This window comes from Enoplosus armatus, chromosome 2, assembly GCF_043641665.1.
Source record: "Enoplosus armatus isolate fEnoArm2 chromosome 2, fEnoArm2.hap1, whole genome shotgun sequence".
Lineage (NCBI taxonomy): Eukaryota > Metazoa > Chordata > Actinopteri > Centrarchiformes > Enoplosidae > Enoplosus > Enoplosus armatus.
In genome coordinates, this window is record NC_092181.1 from 11,788,715 (window position 1) to 11,808,019 (window position 19,305).

Sequence of the window (19,305 nt, forward strand, 5' to 3'; positions counted from 1 at the left end):
CATATCTTGTCCCAAATTTCTTCATCTTTATTGTTGTCTTGTTCTGTAAATTGTTTTTGTATTGCTTAATAAAAGCTGAGAAAAAACAGCGTGAAGTCAGTTGCTGCACTGAAATTCATATAAATTAATCACTGACAACATGAAATTAATTTTAAAAGTACAGTCACATTTTAATACAAATATACATGAAATTTACAATTCAAAACATACATATTTCCAATGCAAAACACTACAGTATAGAAGAGATAATAGCTCCATATTTCTTTGCTTCATGTGGCATAGATATAATTCATAAAATTCTTTCAAGTGAAATGGCCGAATGTGCTTTAATGACTGCTGATGTCTGCATAATGTAGCTACTCTCGATGTAGTGAGCTGAAGTTCAGTGCCGAAGGCTGTCATGAGAGGAGGACTCTGTTGTCTTTGGCCCACTTCCTCAGAGCTCGGATGATGTATTCAACCTGCGGGTTTCCTGAATTTCGCAGCAGGGACACCACCTCTTTAAGTGTCTCCCTAGAACACAAACAGGATATGCGAGGAAACAAGATTAGATCAAGAATGCACCATCTCTCATATTTCTTTTATTTAGCCATCATTCCCACTCAAGCAGACCACAGAGGTTTGATATGCGATGTCCAGATGTTATTCAGTTTTGCTGGGTAATGACAATTTAAAAAAATTAAAAGAAAACATTGTTAAATGTTGCACAGGAAAAAGAGACAAACATACTTGGACTCCTTGTTCGCCAGTATGAGCTGGAAGATGCCGACACATGCCCCTCTCTTGCCTTCCCAGTAGTTGGAGCCTGGGTCCAGTTTCTCCAGTGTATCAAAGGCTTTGGCTGCATAGTAGAACTGGCCCATCTGAAACAACAGGCAGTGATCATGAGCACTAGTATGCGACGTATTGACTTCCCAATAACGGAGCCAAATGGAGAATGAAATGAGCAATTTCTCCATTTAAGGTGACATTTGGGAATCAAGTTTATATACACATTTGACATATTTGATTTCAGGAAAACCTGCCCTTCGCAATAAATTATGGTATTTTAACAAAGAAACAGCCAGATGAAGACAGTGGGGCAGTTGTACTTAAACAGAGCTGAAACAATTAGTCGACTGACAGAACAGTATTAAGCAACTATTTTGACAATCGATTAATTTATGAGTCACTTCTAAATTCCCAAAATTTGAAGCTGCCAGCTTAAATCTGAGCATATTCTGCTTTCTTCAATTTGTTATCATTATAAAGTGAATTTGGTTTTGGACTGTTGGTCAGACAAAACAGGACATCCAAAGATGTCACCTTGGGCTCAGGGAAATTGTGAATTTGCACAGACCAAACAATAGTTGATTGATTCAGACAATAATCTGCAGATTAGCAATAATGGACATAATCATTAGTTGCAGCCATATGCCTAAATTCACAGGAGAAGGGCAAATAAACAGTCTTTCTAGGGCTGCAACTAAAGATTAGAGAATGTTTTGCCAGATATATGACTTAAACTATTAATTGACTATCAAATTGTTGGCGATTCATTTTTTGTCGACCGATTAAACGATTAATTGTCTGTTTCGGCAATAATTCATACATTTACACTTCTCTTCCCATTGAAGTGGTCACCAGAGATTGATACAGAGTACAGAGGATGACGTCACCTTGTAGCAGTCGTTGGCAATGAGCTGCAGCAGACTGAAGGAATCAGAGGAAGTGCCCATCTTCAGATAGATCTCCCAGGCAAGCCGGCCCTTCTGGTTCATTATGTCTGACAAGAATAAGACGACTGTTCAATAATCCATCATTCACAGGCAGTTTCAGCAACTTTTATAGGTTCTGATTTGGAAAATATTAAACGCCTGCGGGCAGGTTTTATTGATGTGGATTAAGCAGAGAAAGGAAGAAAAATCTTTTAATGGAGATATCCATTTCTTAGAGCTGCTGAGCGAAACACCAGCAAGAGTGCATGAGTGACCCTAAATTCTTTACAAGCCTGAGGCTAGAAATCTGAATTGTACTACATGAATGAATCTGCCTTGCAGAGGGATTTTTGTAATTAAATATACTATCATCAGTACGACTACTATACATACAGCATCGCGCCAGCCAGCTGAGGTAAACATAGTCATTCTTGATCTTTTCACTCTGAATCAGCAGAAAAACCTGAAAGAAATGTTAAAATTAGTCGAAAACAACTTGTCAGAACTAATCAAAGTCTGTAAAAAGATGTAGATGTATGCTGAAGTAAGGTACCTCTTCTGCCTCTTTGTAGTTGCCAAGGGCTGCTTTAGCCTGAGCATAGTTGAAGTTGAACGTATCGTCATTATAGAAGTAACCCTGCAAAAAGAAAAGCACAGTCATGCCTACACAAAAAGGTTAAGTGTCCACATGTCCAAAAAAAGTGTCATCTTTCTGCTGGTAGTGCAAATGACAAACACACACCTGAATAAATATACTGCATCTGTAAAGCCTCTCTTGTCATCTGAAGTGACACCTATCACCCAGTGAGTGGGAGTCTTTTTTTCACCCCCCACTTACATACTGATGCCACAGTAAAATAATATGACTGTGACTCTTCACAGAAATATACCATATAATGTGTGCCTTGTACTAAGCAAACAACACAAACCTTGACTGAGTTTAGATATATGAGGACATCTTCAAACTGTCTCAAGAGGAAGAAGCAGGAGGCCATACACTGTCTGCCAGGAATAGTATCTGAAAGGGAAAAGAAATGTCACTCATGCACGCTCACGCAGTGTCGCTTTAAAGGATCATATTGATCAAACTTCTGCTCAATTTACCGCATTCGCTGGCCGAGCCTCCGACCAACTGAAAGAACTGCTGAGCAATTTTCAGGTGATCCCTCTGAAAGACAAAATAACAAAAATTTGTCTCAGACTAACTGTTAACTAATTTGATTGCATGTAACTATTTAACAGAAATACTCACTGAGCCAATTTCTTGTCCCAGTGCGGCGTTTACCACTCCTTTCAAAATATACTCCTGAGAAAATAAAGGATAAAAATGAAAAACTTCATAGGCTTCTTCTTCTTCTTGTCTAGAATCTAGAGAGGGAAGAAGGCAATCCTGATAATCTTGATAGAAAACACACAAAAAAACACTTAACAGAAATAATTCACTTGAGGGTAAAAGATAAACAAGAGAAATGTTTCTCTTAAGAACTTCATCAGGAGTTTATCAATCATTTTGATCTATTTTTTTTTCATTCCCGCTTCAAACCCCATGAAAATCCACTTCAACAAGTAAAAGAAAATGCATAAAGGAGGTACAAACGCCAAACACTTCACATGCTTTCAGATCCAGGCCACATTGAGGTGCTTTTGAAGATAAAAAACTGGTCACATAAAAGAAAAGGCTCTCCAGGAACTCTTAAGTGGAGCGAGTAGAAGAGGTTTTTGAACAGGCTTCATTTAATCCGGCATGATTCTGGTTTTCATTGCACATTTTCTTTCCTGTAAAAGAGCATAACCTATAAACCCTTGAAAGCAAAATGGTCAGTACAAGCACAAGCAGTACAAGGTTGTAGTTAAACCCAGCTACTGTACTATTTTTCAAGGTCGACTGAAATGTAGCTGATCTGGATATAGTTTCATCACCCTTGAAAGAACAAGCGTAATATCACAACAAAACTCTGTGTCGCTTTGAATCATTACCTGAGGTGTCGTAGGCACCAAATCTTGGATGAGGTTGTAGGCTTCCTGGACATCATCTGGAAGTGTAAAATGGAGCATGTGAATCCCTGAGCTACGGTAGGTTTTCTCTGAATTAGCTGCAACATGGAAACAGGGATGCTGCATTTACATTAAATATTGCATGATAAATGTGACAGTGTAAGCACGTGATTTCATTGTGTTGCATACTATTTCATCATTTTTAGTTTACTTTTAACTTATTATACAGTGCGTTTATAAGAAACACTTTGTTTTCGTATTCATACCGTTAACGCTTCACTCCTCATTCTACAGTAAAATCCTGCATTTATGCATTTTAAGGCAAATATTTTCCTTGTTTTGCTTACTCCAGAGACCTGCAGTGCCATGGCCACACACCTTGTCTGAGATAGTAGATGACCAGGTTGAGTCTGGCCTCAGGGATCACATCGATCAGAGGAGGCAGCACCTGCAACGCCCCCTCCCCACCACGAAACACCACCTGCAGTACACAGCGGAGAGATTCAGAGTGTGGAAAAGAAGCGTGTAAGTCACTAGTGCACACACTGGCACGCACCTACACACTCACAGTTAGAGCTTGTGAAGAGCTTACCAGGTTGTGTCGGATAAGCTCCTTAGCAAACTCAAAGGAGCAGGAGGAGATGTCGATTAGGTTCTTCAACTCCGCCTACGAGGGAGAGGGTGCACACATAAGTCAGACCTACCAGCAGTTACTGACTCTGGCACTGTCGCTGACACCACTGAAGATATCTTAATATTAGTTCCCTCTCACTAAAAGTTAAAGCACTGTGAGCTGTTGTTTTAATTATAAAAAATATAAATATCTGCCATTGTATTATTTGTTGGATTTTTTTATGTTCATCTATTGGTGAAAGGAGCTTTGAAAATAAAAATTCTGTGAAATAAATATTTAGTTTGTCCTTTTTCTCATTTCATTGTTAATGTAATGTAGCCTTTGACCTTTAACTTTTCAATTCTTCCAGATATCGACACAAAACATAAAAATGTGTGTATGAAAATGTGAAAACACGTCAATATGAAAAACAACCAAAGGCATTTGCAGCAATCAAACGTTGAGTACCTCAGCTGCCTTGCCATTGTAGAGTCTGAAGTGGTTGCAGGCCTTGAGGTTGAGGGCAATAGTGGAGTCCGGGATGCTCTGCAGGTACACAGCCAACACCTCCTGGGACACATCATAGTAGTCCAGCTTATAGTAACACAGAGCCACGTAAACTTTCAGGGCCAGGAAATCTCTGAAAGACAAGATACAATTTGATGATTTTCTTTTAAATTAACAAATATATGCCATTTAGAACAGGACATTTTATAAATGATACCCATGTCATAAATGTAGAAACTCACTATGATCTTATATTGCTTGACATAGCAGCGTGTATACAGATGTCATTAAACTAAATAATTACCTAAATCAGATCAAGAATTCATTCAAACGTTACCTGTGGTACAGTTTGTAGAACCTACAGCAGTTTTTTCTTTCATAGTAAATTTTCTTTGTCAACATTTCAGCAAAGAAATATTGTATATTATAACAAATATTTTTATAAATGGAAATATTCTTAGATTTTTATTGAAATCCCACAAAGTGCAAAAAAGCCAGAGACAAGACGTTATCATAGGGAAAAAAAGACAACAAATGTCAACATCAAGGCTTTGGGAAAACGGCTGCTGCTCTGGGTTTTTCTGCAATCTTCTGTGAGGGAAATACGCGTTTTGCATAACACTATTTTGATATTTTTTGCATTTTTTTCTGTTAGCATTCAGAATAAGTAGTAGTTGTAGTAAGGCTAATATGTATTCAAAACGTGTGCTCAGAGCTGCTGCAGAGGCCTTCAACCTAGTAAAAAAAACTCAGATGCACCTTGGCCCACAGACGCCACACAGCCATGAATAGATCTCTAAGAGAAGTGGCACTGGATATCTAGTGAAATCAAAGTCTTTCATTTTCTCACCCTTGCTACTACAGATACAGTATATCAGCGTTAGAGGAAGCTAGCTCAGCAGGTCTGCTGCACTGACACTTGAATTATCTTTATGGTTCCACAAGGCGTGAAGCACATGAAATCTCACACTCCTCCATTAAAAGCACAGACCTGTTCTGCAGTAGAAGGCGTTTATAGATGTCTATGGCCTCCTGGTAGTGGGAGCGCATGTAGTGGATGGATGCCAGGCTCAGCTGGTCCTCTGTCACATCCTCCAGGTTCTGGTGGAAACCCATCAGCTTCTTCTCATCGTTGAACTGAGACACAATAGGAAAGATGACCAACAATGAAGGAATACATCAATAAGAAATGTGATCACAATGACACAAAGAGCTAAGAAGACTGTGGAGAAGACATGAATCACACTTAAATCTGAAAATCTATTACATAAACACTGGAAATGCCACAAACTTTTCCTCATTATTGAGCTCAGATGAAACAAGATGGAATAAACTACAAACTCAGTGTTGTATGACATGAATACAGACCTGTTTCTCTCATATTATAGACATAAACCTGTATCTACAGGGTTGAATTTTTAGTGATCGTGAAGGCAGAGAGGAAAAATAAACACACAATAGTACAATAATATAATAGTTTTCCAACCTTGTGAGCCAAGTGGAAGAGTAGTCGGTTTTGGAGAGGGGACATTGGTGCTACGTAGAGCAAAGAGATACCAAATTTAGTTCGACGGCAATCACATGAGAATAAGAGGCACAATTCATTCAAACATCATAACCTTACTCTCAGCAATCACATAACCAACTGAACAGCACTGTAAAAATGGCATTGGCAAACAATGTACACAATAACTGAGGAGTGAATTAATGGGAACTGAAAGTGTACAGCAACCCCATATGGCAAAGTCTGCTACAAATATAAATAGATAAATAATAAACACCTGCAGGGTGATTATTTGACTTCTTGAATAAAGCCTGGTGCACAATTGCTATTGAAAGTTGTTCAAAAATGCACTACATGGTTTACAAAAGTTTGTGGACAAGCCTAGGCACAAAAATGGAGGACTTTCTGGATGAGCATACTTTGTGACATTTGGATTAGGTTTTGGTGAGCTAAAAAAAAAATCTAAAATTGTACAATAACTCAGTTAAATTTATGTGATTCTTAAATCACATGAATGAGTAAATAATTTAAAATAAACCAATGACGATAATAATAATAATTAGATATATTTGGAGACAATCAAATGCTTAATAGTGCCACAGTGTGCTGGTGAGCAAGAGGGTTGTTTCCAGAACAAAACTGTACAAAATATAGGTCAAGTGGTTAGCATACAGTACAAAGCATGACTTTACAAATGTACTCAGCTGGAAAGCCTACCCTTAGATGCAGCCTCCTCAGCCTCTTTATAGAGGCCCAGAAAAAACAGGGCACAGGCCAGATAGACCCACACCTCAGCAGGACAATCAGGACTCATCGTCAGAGACTTGTACTCCTGTCAGATCATAAGGAAATATAGTAAATGTGATCAGTCACATCCATTTATCCAACAGGTATTCAGAATTAGTTATTCAAATACAGCATTTAGGGTAATTTAGGGAAATTCTGTGGAACCAGCTATACACAGTCTTTCAGACACACACATATACAACAAGAAATACCTCCATAACTCTCTTGTAATCACCCAAGTGAAAGGCACAGTAGCCAATCCAGAGGTCCGCATGCTCCTCTTTCTCGCCAATACTTCTCTGAAACTAGAGATGACACAGAAACACATCAGCAGCAGAGCAGCAACATTCAGTAATACAGTGTTGTCTGTACCATAGATGTGGGAGTGACTCTATTTGTGAAACTTTAATTCCAGGGCATGACACAGGATAATCTGCAGGAGGAGCATTGCAGTTAAAAAACAAAAGTTAGACCTGTGAAAGTGCAGCAATTATTTATTCAGCCACAGGGGCAAGTTAGCCCAGTACTTCCATCTCAGCCAATTGAGCTATTCAAGCCGAACCATCACATTTGGATCTTTTTTATTATGGGAAATTACTGCTTCATTCATGAATTTTGAAAAATGATGGTCTAATCAATCACAGGCAGGCAAAAGACAGTAACTAACAGACCACTTACTTAAGAGTCTGCACCACAGTATAGAAAAATTCAATAACATTATATTGGTCAAAAGTATTTTTTTTTTTTTTTTAAACATAAACACTCTTCATACAGATCCTTAGAATTTAGTTACATACTAAGACATTCAATTGAAAAATGAACTTCTCAGTGCTCTCTGGTTTTTAATGACCTCAAACCTACTTTGCCATTTCTTGTTACTTCTTGGCCTACATATACACCAACACAATTATATCTGCAATAAGCCAATATTAGCCAATATGTCAGCCTGGCTGATTTATCAGTCTAGCTCTGATACAGAACTGTATTTACATATTTTTCCAAGAGTTTCTATGAGTGTGATCACTTCACAACGATGAAAAGTTGAATCGAAAGAAAAGAGTTGCCAACTATTTTGCAAGTCAGAATCAGAATCAGAATCAGAAACTGTTTATTGCCAAGTAACATACATTACAAGGAATTTGCTGTGGTCTGAAGGTGCTATTGTTTTGATAATAGCTGGATCTAGCTTCTTAAATGTGAGGATTTGCTGCTTTTCTTTGTCGTGTATGATTGTAAATGGAGGTTTTGGACTGTTGGTTGGACAAAAGAAGCAATTTGAAGGTGTCACTTTGGGCTCTGGGAAATTGTGATGAAAATTTTTCACAATTATTTGACATTTTATAGACATTTAAATATACTAAACGATTAATTGATTAATCGTGACAATAATCTGCAGATTACTCGATAATGAAAATAATCGTTAGTTGCAGCCCTAGACTGGACTTACTCATGGGATTCATTTCACTGAACCGATTTCTCTGACATTTGTAAATTTGTTGTATTTAGCATTTACTACATTGGTATTGAACCTAGTGCAGTTCTGTTAAATTATACACCCATTGTTGTATCATTTCTAGTGATTGTAACAATAATAATTATGATGTGGCACATAATTAGGCCCTTTTGGGATGTTTCTAACTCTGCAAATTGTTAAAATGTCGGTCAGGGGCAGTACAGCACACACAGAGCTGGTACGGATTAAATTACTTGTGATCCATGAATGCATGTCTGCATGGGATCTCTAACACGTACCTTCTAGTGAAGGGTGGCCCTTTAAAATTCCCTCGAAATCCTTAGCATGCAATTATTATCTTTATCATTGGATTAAGTTAAGTTTTTCTTTGAAGTTATGTGTGTGTTTATGTACCTCTAACAGTGTCAAGGCCCCAAGGTAGTCTCTCTGTTGCAGGTATTCCTCCAAGTGGGGAACCTTTGTCTTGTTTTTCTTCTTTTTCTCACTGATGCTCACCGGTGTCTCTCCTCCCACGGCTGGCTTCACGCGAGAGAGGATCTGCCAAGGTAGAAATTTTGATTTCCTCAAGTTATCACAGTTTTGAGTGGGTTGGGGCCAACATGCACGACCATTTCAGAAATAGGTCAAACTACTGCTAACTTATAGCATTAGCTATTTATTAGCTATTAGGATAGCAAAAAGGTTATCTCACCATGTCGCCGCGTCTTTCTTGAAGAGGTACCTAGCTAAGACTTGTTTATCACTAACCTAGGTAACGTTGGGTGTTCCTAACTTATCTATGATAAACACAAATTGTTAGCTTAACTGTCACGTTCGCTACCATACGTTACGTTTTAGCTACTGAGGTTCATTATGTCATTAAACTGAATTATCTTACGACTAACACAATAAAATACAATAACAGTTTGGCAAGTTTTTCCACCATTTCGAGGAGAATTGCTATGTATGATCTCGGATAGCGTTAGCTTGCTGCATCTATGCCGCAGTTTAGATTGCCTTTTCCGCTCTCGTATTTTCAAATTAATGGCACAAGCAAAGGACCTAAAATGTAGTGAGGCAGTTTAAGTTAAGGAAAGTGTAAAGTGTTGATGTGACCCATATTATGGCCCTCTTCTGAAAACCTCTGAGCGAGCCGAACCCCAAGTTCGAGATGCCAATTGAAGGAAAACCTCGGACATTGCAACCGTTTTACAACATTGCTCACGAGTGACATTTATTTTGTAGTCAAACAGAGTTTGAGGCTTAACAGGAAACTGCTCGAGTCTTCTGTGTTGAACTTGTGGTGTGTTCCTTGTTGCCTAGCAACGTAACACAGATGTGGCTGCCACCCAACATTTTACGAAATATATGTGTTATACAAGACACAACCATAAAATACATCCGTAAACCAATAATGTTCGTTATTACATACATACTAATTACTCCATTGTTCTACATTATGTATTTATATGAAACCAATTATAAAAGCCCCAGTGGCCTAATGGATAAGGCACTGGCCTCCTAAGCCAGGGATTGTGGGTTCGAGTCCCATCTGGGGTGGAATGTTTTAAAGCACAAGTTTCTCAAAGGTTTAATGTTAAAGCATCTGCCATTCGCAGACCCCAGATCCCATTGCTTGCACATATGAAGTAAAACTAGTATATGTATCCTTACAAATGATGAATGGTAACTACCATTAAGAACCACTTACGAACAAAATTTGCAGTCACCTGGGTAAGTTCTGCCCTTATCCACGGAGCTCATAAATGGTATCATTCCAAACTGAAGTAGATGGGGGGGATTACTGATGTAGTCATGCAAATCAGGTGCTTTTCATTAAGTTGTTCCTGTTTTGTTTTGTACTTAAAGCAGGTGTGGACAGGTGTTGCAAACTAGCTTAGGTTATTAAGGCTGTAGTATGTAGCCTTGAACTATGTTATGCAATTGTCCCTATAAATGTAAACATTAGACACATTTGATATGTTAACTGTATTAAGCTTGTGTGCATACATTAGGAACATATTCATTGAAGATAAGCAAAATGAAACAAGTCAGTTTTATGAATAACCAGCCAACTTTATTGATCTCTCAGCTCATAGTGGTATGCATTTCTCATGCGTTTTGACAGACATGACTTAGGACCAGTCAGAACTAGCATCGCCCCAGTCTGAGGCCTGTGTGGTGGGAGCATAAGACTCTTCTCTCCATTTTGTGCCTCCTTGTCTCAGCTCGGAGGAGAGCTCCGGAGAGCACGGAGAGGAGAGCATAGGCAGGAGGAGTCCTCCCTCCTCCTGCCTGTGACCCGGAAATCAATACCGCGGCTCCACTCACGATCACTACTGCACAGACGCTGGCTCTAAATGCTGTCACTAGACGCACAAGATGGCACCGGCAGTATCCGGGACATTTTGGCTTCATTTTTATATAATGGGAGGAAGTGGAGACATGTCGTCCATCTTTATCATGTCGTCTATCAGTGGGAGCTGCAGACCAGTCTTCATGTGACAGTCTGGGAACTCCAGTCCTCTGTAGGAATAAGAGGAAACAGTGTGAGAAATATTTAATTGATATGCTTTCTGATGAACTGTTTACGCTAATCCTCGGACATCTGCCAAAAATCAACCAATTAAGAATTTTGGTTCTCTGTAGAGACTAGCTGTGTTGTCACTTGTGTTACAAAAAAAGTAGAAACTGGTTTAAATTAATACATTTTACACACTTTATATACCGATCATATTTTTCTGTATTTAAGGCAATTAGAATCTTTATTTGATACTTGTTCAATTGAAGCAAGTGATATCAAGTTTACAAGTATACTAATCTATACATCTCACTTCTTGATTATCAAAAACTCTACAGCAGCCTTTAATGGGAGTCCGTGTTTACATGCAATTTTTCCACCGCTCACCTCCTCTGGGTCTCTGTAGAAGTAAAGATCAGGCATGACTTCCCAGGGTGCTCCCTGGAGATGGTCCCCCACATCCTCAACACCTCTCTAGCCAACATCCACCACGTGTTTTACTTTCCTACACAATATAAGACAATAAATACCAAAATAAAGAGTCATGGGACAGTAAAGAGGCACAAAAAGCTTTCGCTCAATCCCAACATTTGACCAAGTGCATCAACACGGTGGCCTCATTGACCAGCATCTTCCTGTTGAGTAGGGCCATTCCAGAGCTCAACACCCACACAGCATTTATACACTTGAGAGTAATGTCTGGCAGTTAAGTACAGACAACTGATGGATAATTATGCCACATTTGGAGGCTTTTAATCAGCTGATATAAATTTCATAACAGGCCCTGGGGCAAAGGATGACATTGTCTTCAGTTGTAATTTCTGCATCCCTCATGTTTTTTTGCTATGACAGACACCAGTAAAGCTCACAGCAAACAGCCTCACAATGTGCCTGCACATGGGTCTAATCCTGTCACTGAAGAATCTGCTGATTCATTGAAGCCAATACAAATGAAGTAACCTGAGGCAGGGCTTTGTGGGCTCCACAAACAAGACGACAACAAACACTGCAGGTTATTTAGCGCGACTAGGCCTGCAGAAGGTGCCCAATTAATGGAGTATGAGAGAAAAAAAAAAAAGGCACTCGAGTATTTAATTTTGAAGTGTGGCTCAGGTCACTATCAAACCCCAGTCATGGGACAGCAGTCCTCATGGTGTTAGCGAAAACCTGGCCATATCACTCTGGCACACTTCCGACACCTTAACACCGACAAGATCAGTGCCAGGCTTTAATGGTGTGCTGCATGTTTAGTGCAATGCAATAAGCTCAACAATATTAATACACAGAACATATTCTGAGAGGTGGAGCCTGTCAGACATTAAGTTGCATTCTGGTCGAACTGACCTGTCCTGTGCTCGGCTAGACTCTCCACGGCCCTGGCTACCTGCAGTCATGTTAATAATTTACACACCTGGAGGAGGACAGAAGGAAGCCAAATTACTTACCACACTCATGACAAAGTTATAACTGACATCTGCATTAATCTAGTTGGTCAAGGTCCTATGATCAGTGATTTGTCCACTTGCAGCAAGAAATAAGACAAAAGTAAAGTGTTTGTATAGTATAAATGTATGTATATTTGGCTGTAGTTTTCACACATTACCACCACACCTGATACAGAAAGGTCTGTAAGTATAATTTCATAAAACTTAAAAACAGTGTGGTTTCCAAACTTGGTCCTCTCTTCGTAATGGAAAAACTAAATCATGTTGAACCTCAACATTCAGGTTAAATTGCAATGTTTTAAGCTTTAAACCAATTACCGGCATGGAAACTTAAACTGATAGTCTTGACAGTCAGAAAGAAGGATGTATTCAAAGAGTAAATACAGCTAAGTAAAAGGACAGACAGGCTATGATTTGTGTGAACCTGATGAATCACGATGAAATGGAAAATGAGAAAGTCAAACTGACCAGCAGTCTTCCTCTTATAGACATAATGCCCCATCTGGAAGTCCAGGTTGGTTCCTGATGCAAGGAACTTCAGCACATCCTCCTCCTTTCATCTGCAGCACATCCAGACCTCTGGACATCGTGACCACTTTCTCTGCACCACAAGTTTAGTGGGAGAGTTGGGGGAGGGGGGGTCACAAAAAAAAAAAAGAGGTGTCAGATAGCGAGAAGCAACAAATTGACAATTCTTGATGGCAAGCTTCTGATATAATGGAAGAGAGCATGGCTCATTTCACAGTTTTATATAATAGAATATTAAATCATTCTGTTGTCATCACTTACACATACATGTGAGCATTTTCATGTTGTAGTTCGACAATGTGGAGCCAGCGATGCATGCTACTCGGTAGATTAGTAGTATAGTACTGCATTACATCATAAGCTTATCACATGTTTTTACTGTAAAAAAAACAAAAAAAACAAACTAGTACCTTAAGCTGTAAAATAAATGTAGTGGAGTAAAAAGTACAATATTTTCCTCTGAAATATAATGAAGTATAAAGTGGCATAGAATGGAAATAATTACGTCAAGTACAATTATGTCAGAGATGAGTGCTACAAAGCTAAACGTATGTTACTTATTTTAAATAAAATATTAAGTGACATTTACCGTCCTAAATTATTTAAATCCACCCATATGTAATATTTACAGGGAGCATAACCAGAGTTAAACGAGAGCACGTTTTCTTAATATTGTGTCCGTTACACGGGTCATAATGACGCATTTCATTAATGTACCCCTGCAGCTGATAGCTTTACTGACATGTTAGTCACAGTTTGACTATAATAATGAGAAGATATATTCCTCACCACGGGACAACGCTGTACTGGGATCTGTACCTCATGGTAAAAGGCAGCTCAAAGAGACCGGAGAAGGAAGAGACGTCATATTTATGGTGAGATTTACTTCCGCATAGTTTGAGTTAAAAGAAGCCCTGAGCTGCGCCTGTCAGGTACGCTTCGTATGAATGGAAGTCGTTTCTAGATGGTAACCCTAGATTTCTGAATCTAGCTAAGGAAAAAAGAGACCCTGTAGAGACCAGAGGTCTTGCATAGAAAGTACACATGAATAGTACATACAGCAGATGTATAATATAGTATGTTGTAATATACAGTATAGCTACTATTTTACTCTAAAGGCTAGTGAAATTCTCTTAGTCTCCTTGTCAAAATAAAAGCACATTCATATTCAAAGCAAGTAAACCTATTAAAATGTAATTTAAAAAGAGTTCGTATTGCCTAAATTATACAACCATAAAATTCTAGTTTGAGAAAAAAAAAAAAAAACGTACCTCAAAGTCCACTTACTAGCCTCTCAAAGTGAAATTCAAATAATGGCTCTAATTGAAAGTTGAGTTGATTTGATGTCAATATCTACAACATTCAAATTGTCACAAATGTTTGTGTGATGCGCTTAAGAAGATTTGCTTTGTATACACATTATTTGAATTGTTTGAAAAGTTGTCTTTGCTCTTGTTTATACATATGCAAACGTGCGTTCTGCCACCTGCTCAGCCCAAGAGGGAGAGAACAAAACTACAATCTCATTCCTCCCAGAATAACACTGTCTCCAGAGTGCTCATCATTACAAGTGTATGCAGTTTGTCCGCAAAATATGTCTTTATCACAACGGTAAAACCCTGGCAGAGGGCTCAGGAATACAGCAATAGCTACTTCCCTGACCTTTCACCCAACACCAGTGAGTTGGAAGATCAGGTGTTCAGAAGGTCTGTTAGTCAAGCCGGTTCAGGATGGATTGGTCTCTACAGGGATCCCAACAGCCCCACTGGATGGAAGTGGTCAGGATGAGAATAGGCTACCTAGACTGGGCTTGAGTGGTAATGGATGGTCTGCTAGGAGTGGTTTGCAGCAATTTCTTCTATTTGGATCTGATCATGATGGAGGTGAAGAAGACCTGGGAGGAGGCTCTGGAGAACCGCTGAGAGACAATGACCTCATCAGTCTGCTCTCTGATACCGAGCACCTTCTGGCCCAGAAAGTCCACATCACTGAGCGGGTGTGGATCGGCCTGCGTTACCTAGAGGAAGGCTGGCTCTGGGTGGACGGTGACCCTCTGGTGTACCAGGCCTGGCCCCAAGTAGATCAGGACCACCAGTGTCCAATATGGAAACGCTGTGGAGTTTTAATCAAAGGGGGACGGTGGGAGAACTGGGACTGCCAGGAGAAACTCAACTTCATCTGCATTTGAGTGTGAGAGTGGAAGAAGTAGTGATAAGTTGTACAGTAATTAGAAATGTATATAATCACAGTATCAATACTGTGTAAATATTCAGTATAAACACTGATCATGTCTGATAGCCTGAAGAGAGTGTAATCACTCTACTTCACTGCCCTTTAGTAACTTCTTCATGCTATGTATTTATGCTACACAAGCCAAATATACAGATCAGGAAATAAGTGAAATTACCCTACATATGAAAAGATATAAAATCGAAGTCTACAATGAAAACAAGAGAATTGTCACAGTAAGTAGGAACAAAAGGAAAAATAAAAACAATCACAAAGCTTCCAAAATCAATAACTAAAGTAACGTCTATGTTCATGGTGGTTGAAAGCAGGATTACTGGAACAGTTTCATGACAGTTATGTAATTATGTTGATAATATTATGTAAAATCGCCACACCACACAAGAACCAATTTGGAATATCAACAAATAAAAGAAATTTGTACCAAATTTGGTGAAGACTGTCTGAATTCTGCAGGGAAAATGGTGCAAAAATACACCAATGTCTGTCCAATCAGATTTTCAGGATGAGATTTTGCAATAGTTTTCCCCACTCAAAAATTGTAGCTGTACGTACGGCTGCTACAGTTTTTTAAGTATGGCAACCAACTCTGTCAATATGTGTCTTCATGTCAACATCTATGCTTTGAGCAGTAAATGTGGGCAGCAATCACACACATTTTTTCTCAAATATCCAACTTTTTTTTTATATTTGGCAACACTATAGATTTGAAGTGGAAGTTCAGTTTTACTTTCATGCAGTCTAGTTTTCATTTTTATTTTAGTTTATTTCTTATTCTTACATTTAGTTTACAATAAAATTCTTGTTCTATTACAACAAAAGTATGGGTGTGTTACAAGTAATGTTATGTTTACTCAAAGTGACACAGAAGAACTGGTTTGATAGGAAGACATGCCGGCGTATGTCAATCATTGTGACAATGTCTCATCAGGCTTCATGTCCAGTCAGGCAGCAGCAACACTCACATCTCCTCGAGCAACTCAGGGTTCATCAGAGGACAAGACACTCTCGGTGTTCTGAAGATTTTGGAGATGATGAATTGTATCAATACCTTTGATCTGTAGACCGCAGTTTGGTGCATCTTTTTCTTAGTTTTTGACGAGCTGTGTAGCAGAAAGTGGTGGCTAGTAGTAGGTCTGTCTGTAGGGCCTGTACACCTCACCTGTCAATATTTTTTCAACCCATCAGCCTTTTTCTCCAGAGTTGATCCTCTTACTTCACAGAATCCGATGGCTCACAGATTTCGATGCAAGACAAGAATTCACTGTTTTGCCAAAAGACTACACAAAGCATTTCACTTTATTTATGTAGGTTGTTCAAAGTAGGCAGGATGTGGTGAGTTCAAACAGGACTTGCTGTCACCTGTTGTTTCTCAACGTCAAATGGAAATGAATTTCCTAAGCAAAATTGTTTAGGAAAATGCTTGCAGGCTTCACTGATGTCAGTTAATCACTTGTAAATTTAGTAAAACAAGTGTCAGTGCGTGACCTGTGTCAATTTGCAAACCTTTTGACACAGCACAGGAAGCTGCCTGCTTTGTCTGGTCCTTAATCCTGTTTTAACTATTGCATTCTGTCCCCAGTTTATCTTGCTATCTAGATTTGGAGAATCCACTCACTTTTGAGGATTTGTGAGGAGACAAGGTGTAGCTAGAGCTCATGCTAGAGATCCTGCTGGTTCTTGATGATTTTGATGCCAATTGCTTTAAAATTTGATGACACTAAAAGACTGTTTAGTCTTAGTTTAATGAGAGGCAATCAATGGCTTTTGTAATCAACTGCAGCAGCACCAGCGGATTATACACACTGAATTGCACGAGTCACTATAGTCAATATTTTACTAAGCATTTCATCCAAACCCTCATTTATAAACATCAGATTATAAACATTATTAAGATGCTGCAATGATAGGGGAGCTGTGTCTTGTGAGCAGAATAGTTCACAAAATAGGGGCCTCCAAACAACATTTTACATTGGGCCCCCAAAAAGCTAGAAACAGCCCTTGTTGAGACAGACAGGAAACAGGAGAGAGGGGTGTTGACTTGCATCAATGGTCCCCGGCTAGACTCAAACCAAGGAAGTTGCAATCACATGGTCTGTGTATCAACCACTTGTCTACCAGGACGCCTCGGATATCAGATTTTATTTTGCGTAATTTAATTTGCATGCAAACAATGACATTTAGTCAAGGCAGGAGGAATTCACTGACTTATATGAAGAGGCAGCAGAGGAGGGACACAGGCTTCACCTTGAACAGAACACACTTTGTACTCATCCTTACCATTATCTGTAAACTTCACCACCATGAAGATTGTGGTTTTGAAAATGCTCTTTATTGTAAGTGTGTCAGCGAAATTTGGAAAGCATGTATACGTGGAAGAGCACAACAACTGGCTTTCTGCTCAAAAGTACTGCAGAGAAAATTACATTGATCTTTCCCCCATCACTACACAGTGGGATGAAAACAGACTGAAACATGAAGTAAATGGGACAGTTTATGGTGAGTTCTGGATCGGTCTCTACAAAAATAATGGAACAGACTGGAAGTGGTCAGGAGGAGTACGTGCAACAAACATACCTTGGAGTCCCGGCGAACCATATGACATTGCACAGTTCATGTATGTTAGTGTTTGTTGGCACAACTGTATGTGGCCTGGATGGTGCAATTTCCCTTCATCCAAAAAACAGCCCTTTTTCTGCTTCAACCTGATCGTGGTGGACGTGAAGAAGACCTGGGAGGAGGCTCTGGAGCACTGCAGAGAGACTTTCACTGACCTCACCAGCCTGGCATCTGAGACCGAACACCTTTTGGCCCTAAGCAAGATCAAGCACAGCCACATCACTGAGCAGGTGTGGATCGGCCTGCATTACCTGGAGGACCGCTGGCTGTGGGTGGACAGTGACCCTCTGGTGTATGAGGCCTGGCCTCAAGGAGGAGATCCGGACCACCAGTGTCCAATATGGAAACGCTGTGGAGCTTTAACCAAAGGGGGACTGTGGGAGAACTGGGACTGCCAGGAGAAACTCAACTTCATCTGCTATTAAAATGTTATTCACATCTTTTTAAAGGATGCTTTAAAATGTCTTTATAATGTCTGTTTTGTACAAATATTTTCTACTATTACTACCATTTTACTATTATGACAAGGCCAAGTTAGTTTCGAGTTTAGTTTTAAGTTATCTTTCTTGTGTCTGCGTGTTTTTCAAGTCTATTTAGAAACTTAAGGACATAGGTTTGTGAAAGAATCAATGTCTAACAATTCTCCTGCCTTATATTTAGACTTCAATAGCTGTTGAAAATCTGATATATTTTCCAATGAATGCTTCACATAATATCATATACATTTCATGTATTGTGGTTATAATGGCTGTTTTTCGCTGCGCAACAGTCATATCTAGTGGCTCTCTGACAAGTTTAGTAGCAGCATGCACTGGTTTGTCAATAACATGGTTGATACTGTATTTCCGAGATGGTTGGTATGGTTGATTATTGTAATAATAGTTGCTATCTATAAATACAACAAAACAAAGGTAAAGTCTTCTTAATTTCCAATATAAAAAAGCCAAAATTACTTTTAAAAAAAGAGCAAGATTTATTGACGTTAAAAACCAGGCAGGCACAGTGTCTGTCTGAGCAAACACATGCACAGACCAAATATCTACTACAACAAGGACCTACAATATAGTCACAACACAGGACCAACAAAGGCGAAGTGGTGTGATGATGAAGATAATTGACGAGGTAAAACTTCCAGGTGTGAATTATGGCACATGTAGGGCACAGTTAGAGACAGTTTGTGTTACACAGCAAACACTGAGGCATTTAGATATCAACTCCTGTCATAACATTTCTCTTTTTGCTACACAGCCTTCCCCCTTATATCACATATCACACTGGACATTAGTGACCTTACTGTCATTTTACCAAGACTTCCAAAAATCTTCAGTGTTACACTTTCAGTGCAAAATTATCCATTTTGTTCAGACAATTAAGTCTGTCAATCTCCTCC

At 39.1% G+C, this 19,305-nt stretch overlaps 1 protein-coding gene, 1 long non-coding RNA gene and 2 other non-coding genes across 6 annotated transcripts; 1 reads left to right on the forward strand and 3 right to left on the reverse strand.

The window, feature by feature from the left end:
• Positions 1–238: 238 nt before the first annotated feature.
• On the reverse strand, positions 239–7,126 carry ift56 (intraflagellar transport 56). Its single transcript, XM_070915385.1, has 15 exons — positions 7,034–7,126; positions 6,299–6,348; positions 5,804–5,949; positions 4,774–4,945; positions 4,285–4,359; positions 4,071–4,173; positions 3,675–3,730; positions 2,950–3,003; positions 2,802–2,865; positions 2,627–2,715; positions 2,251–2,334; positions 2,091–2,160; positions 1,659–1,765; positions 730–863; positions 239–513 (listed from the first exon to the last, which is right to left on the reverse strand). The coding sequence occupies exons 2-15, from the start codon at positions 6,341–6,343 to the stop codon at positions 399–401; spliced, it is 1,314 nt and encodes a 437-aa protein (XP_070771486.1). The 5' UTR covers positions 6,344–6,348; positions 7,034–7,126; the 3' UTR covers positions 239–398.
• A 2,916-nt stretch (positions 7,127–10,042) lies between these two features.
• trnar-ccu (transfer RNA arginine (anticodon CCU)) lies at positions 10,043–10,115 on the forward strand. Its single transcript has one exon. It is a non-coding gene; the product is annotated as a tRNA-Arg (tRNA).
• A 495-nt stretch (positions 10,116–10,610) lies between these two features.
• Positions 10,611–13,885, reverse strand: LOC139293292 (uncharacterized). Of its 3 annotated transcripts, none has more exons than XR_011597924.1 (6): positions 13,839–13,869; positions 13,317–13,427; positions 12,990–13,122; positions 12,421–12,487; positions 11,464–11,581; positions 10,611–11,081 (listed from the first exon to the last, which is right to left on the reverse strand). It is a non-coding gene; the product is annotated as an uncharacterized lncRNA (long non-coding RNA). The 3 variants fall into 3 exon arrangements; XR_011597918.1 differs by having other exon boundaries at positions 13,311–13,427; XR_011597912.1 differs by lacking the exon at positions 13,317–13,427 and having other exon boundaries at positions 13,839–13,885.
• On the reverse strand, positions 12,177–12,319 carry LOC139281819 (small nucleolar RNA SNORA62/SNORA6 family). The gene has a single exon (XR_011596948.1). It is a non-coding gene; the product is annotated as a small nucleolar RNA SNORA62/SNORA6 family (small nucleolar RNA).
• Positions 13,886–19,305: the final 5,420 nt, after the last annotated feature.

Coding starts and splice junctions, on each gene's coding strand:
- ift56 (XM_070915385.1), bottom strand. CDS start 6,343: ATGTCCCCTCTCCAAAACCGACTACTCTTCCACTTGGCTCACAAG. Junction 4,360..4,773: donor ACAATGGCAAGGCAGCTGAG/GTACTCAACGTT, acceptor TCTCCCTCGTAG/GCGGAGTTGAAGAACCTAAT. Junction 864..1,658: donor TTGCCAACGACTGCTACAAG/GTGACGTCATCC, acceptor CTGTTGTTTCAG/ATGGGCCAGTTCTACTATGC.